Source organism: Nestor notabilis, unplaced genomic scaffold, assembly GCF_000696875.1.
Source record: "Nestor notabilis isolate BGI_N333 unplaced genomic scaffold, ASM69687v1 scaffold21228, whole genome shotgun sequence".
NCBI classification, from domain to species: Eukaryota; Metazoa; Chordata; class Aves; order Psittaciformes; family Psittacidae; genus Nestor; species Nestor notabilis.
In genome coordinates, this window is record NW_009938980.1 from 1,363 (window position 1) to 2,990 (window position 1,628).

General features: G+C 56.7%; 1 protein-coding gene across 1 annotated transcript; it reads right to left on the reverse strand.

Moving 5' to 3' along the window:
- Positions 1–200: 200 nt before the first annotated feature.
- On the reverse strand, positions 201–1,452 carry LOC104409691 (kallikrein-13-like; the record flags this gene model as incomplete). The annotated part of the gene is made up of 2 exons (XM_010019634.1): positions 201–353; positions 1,316–1,452. Coding segments are annotated over 2 exons (290 nt in total), but the record flags the coding sequence as incomplete, so codon positions are not given.
- Between the last annotated feature and the right edge of the window lie 176 nt (positions 1,453–1,628).

Sequence of the window (1,628 nt, forward strand, 5' to 3'; positions counted from 1 at the left end):
CACGGGAGAGAAGCACCACGTTGGGCTTGATCTTCTCGTCTAACGTGAGGTTGAAAGGACCAAAGCGATCATCACAAAGGCTTTAATTTCTGGTGTCTTCCTACCCCACATCTCACCAGCTTCACCCACAGCTTCTGGTGGCCCCGTGGTCCTCGGATCTCCCCCTTCTCTGGCATTTGGAGCTGGTGGAGGAGGTCCCCTCAGTTGTCCTTCATGATCTTATGGATCCATTGGGCGTATCTACAGACCTTGGTGTAGACCCCGGGGCGCTTGGGTTGGCCGCACTTCTCCATGCCCCAGGACACGATGCCTTGGAGGGTCTTGTTGCAAACCAGAGGTCCTCCAGAGTCCCCCTATGGAGAAAGGGGGTGTCAGCCCCATGGCGGAGGTCATCTTCCATGGGTTCACCAAGCCCATGAGCTTGGCCTCAAGTGGGGTTGGGTTGGGTGCTCATCGTTGGGAGGTCAACTCCAACGTGGTCAACCACTTGGGTCAACCACCCTCATTGGGTTGGGCAACCCCCTTGGGCAACCCCTCTTGCATTGACCAACCCTTGTCGGGTTGAAGACCCCCCATTGGCTTCTTCAACTCCCCTTGGAGTCCATGGAGATGGACCTCAGGATGCCCATGGAGATGGACCTCAGGAGGCCATAGAGATGGACCTCAGGAGGACATAGAGATGGACCTTAGGAGGCCATAGAGATGGACCTCAGGAGGCCATAGAGATGGACCTCAGGAGGACATAGAGATGGACCTTAGGAGGCCATAGAGATGGACCTCAGGAGGCCATAGAGATGGACCTCAGGAGGACATAGAGATGGACCTTAGGAGGCCATAGAGATGGACCTCAGGAGGCCATAGAGATGGACCTCAGGAGGACATAGAGATGGACCTTAGGAGGCCATAGAGATGGACCTCAGGAGGCCATAGAGATGGACCTCAGGAGGACATAGAGATGGACCTTAGGAGGCCATAGAGATGGACCTCAGGAGGCCATAGAGATGGACCTCAGGAGGACATAGAGATGGACCTTAGGAGGCCATAGAGATGGACCTCAGGAGGCCATAGAGATGGACCTCAGGAGGACATAGAGATGGACCTTAGGAGGCCATAGAGATGGACCTCAGGAGGCCATAGAGATGGACCTCAGGAGGACATAGAGATGGACCTTAGGAGGCCATAGAGATGGACCTCAGGAGGCCATAGAGATGGACCTCAAGATGCCCATGGAGATGGACCTCAAGGTGCCCATGGAGATGGACCTCAGGGGGCCATGGAGCTGGTTCCTGCAGGTCCAATGGGTTCTGCTCCGTACCTGACATGAGTCCCTCCCACCTTGAAGGCTCCCGGCGCACAGCATGTTGTCGGTGATGGAACCGGGGTACAAGCGGTGGCATTCGGCCGTGGAGAAGATGGTGACGTTGACGCACTGCAAGACGTCCGGGTAAGTGACTGAGGTGGGACACAAAGGGACAAAGAAGGAAGGGAGGGGAGGAGAAGAAAGAGACCAAAGGAGATGGACCCGGCGACCGGCAGGAACATCAGCCCATAGCACCCAAACCCCACCCAAAGGTGACACCCAACATGGTGGGATGGGGCCTGGGGGGGCCCAAGGTGGGGTTGGGGGG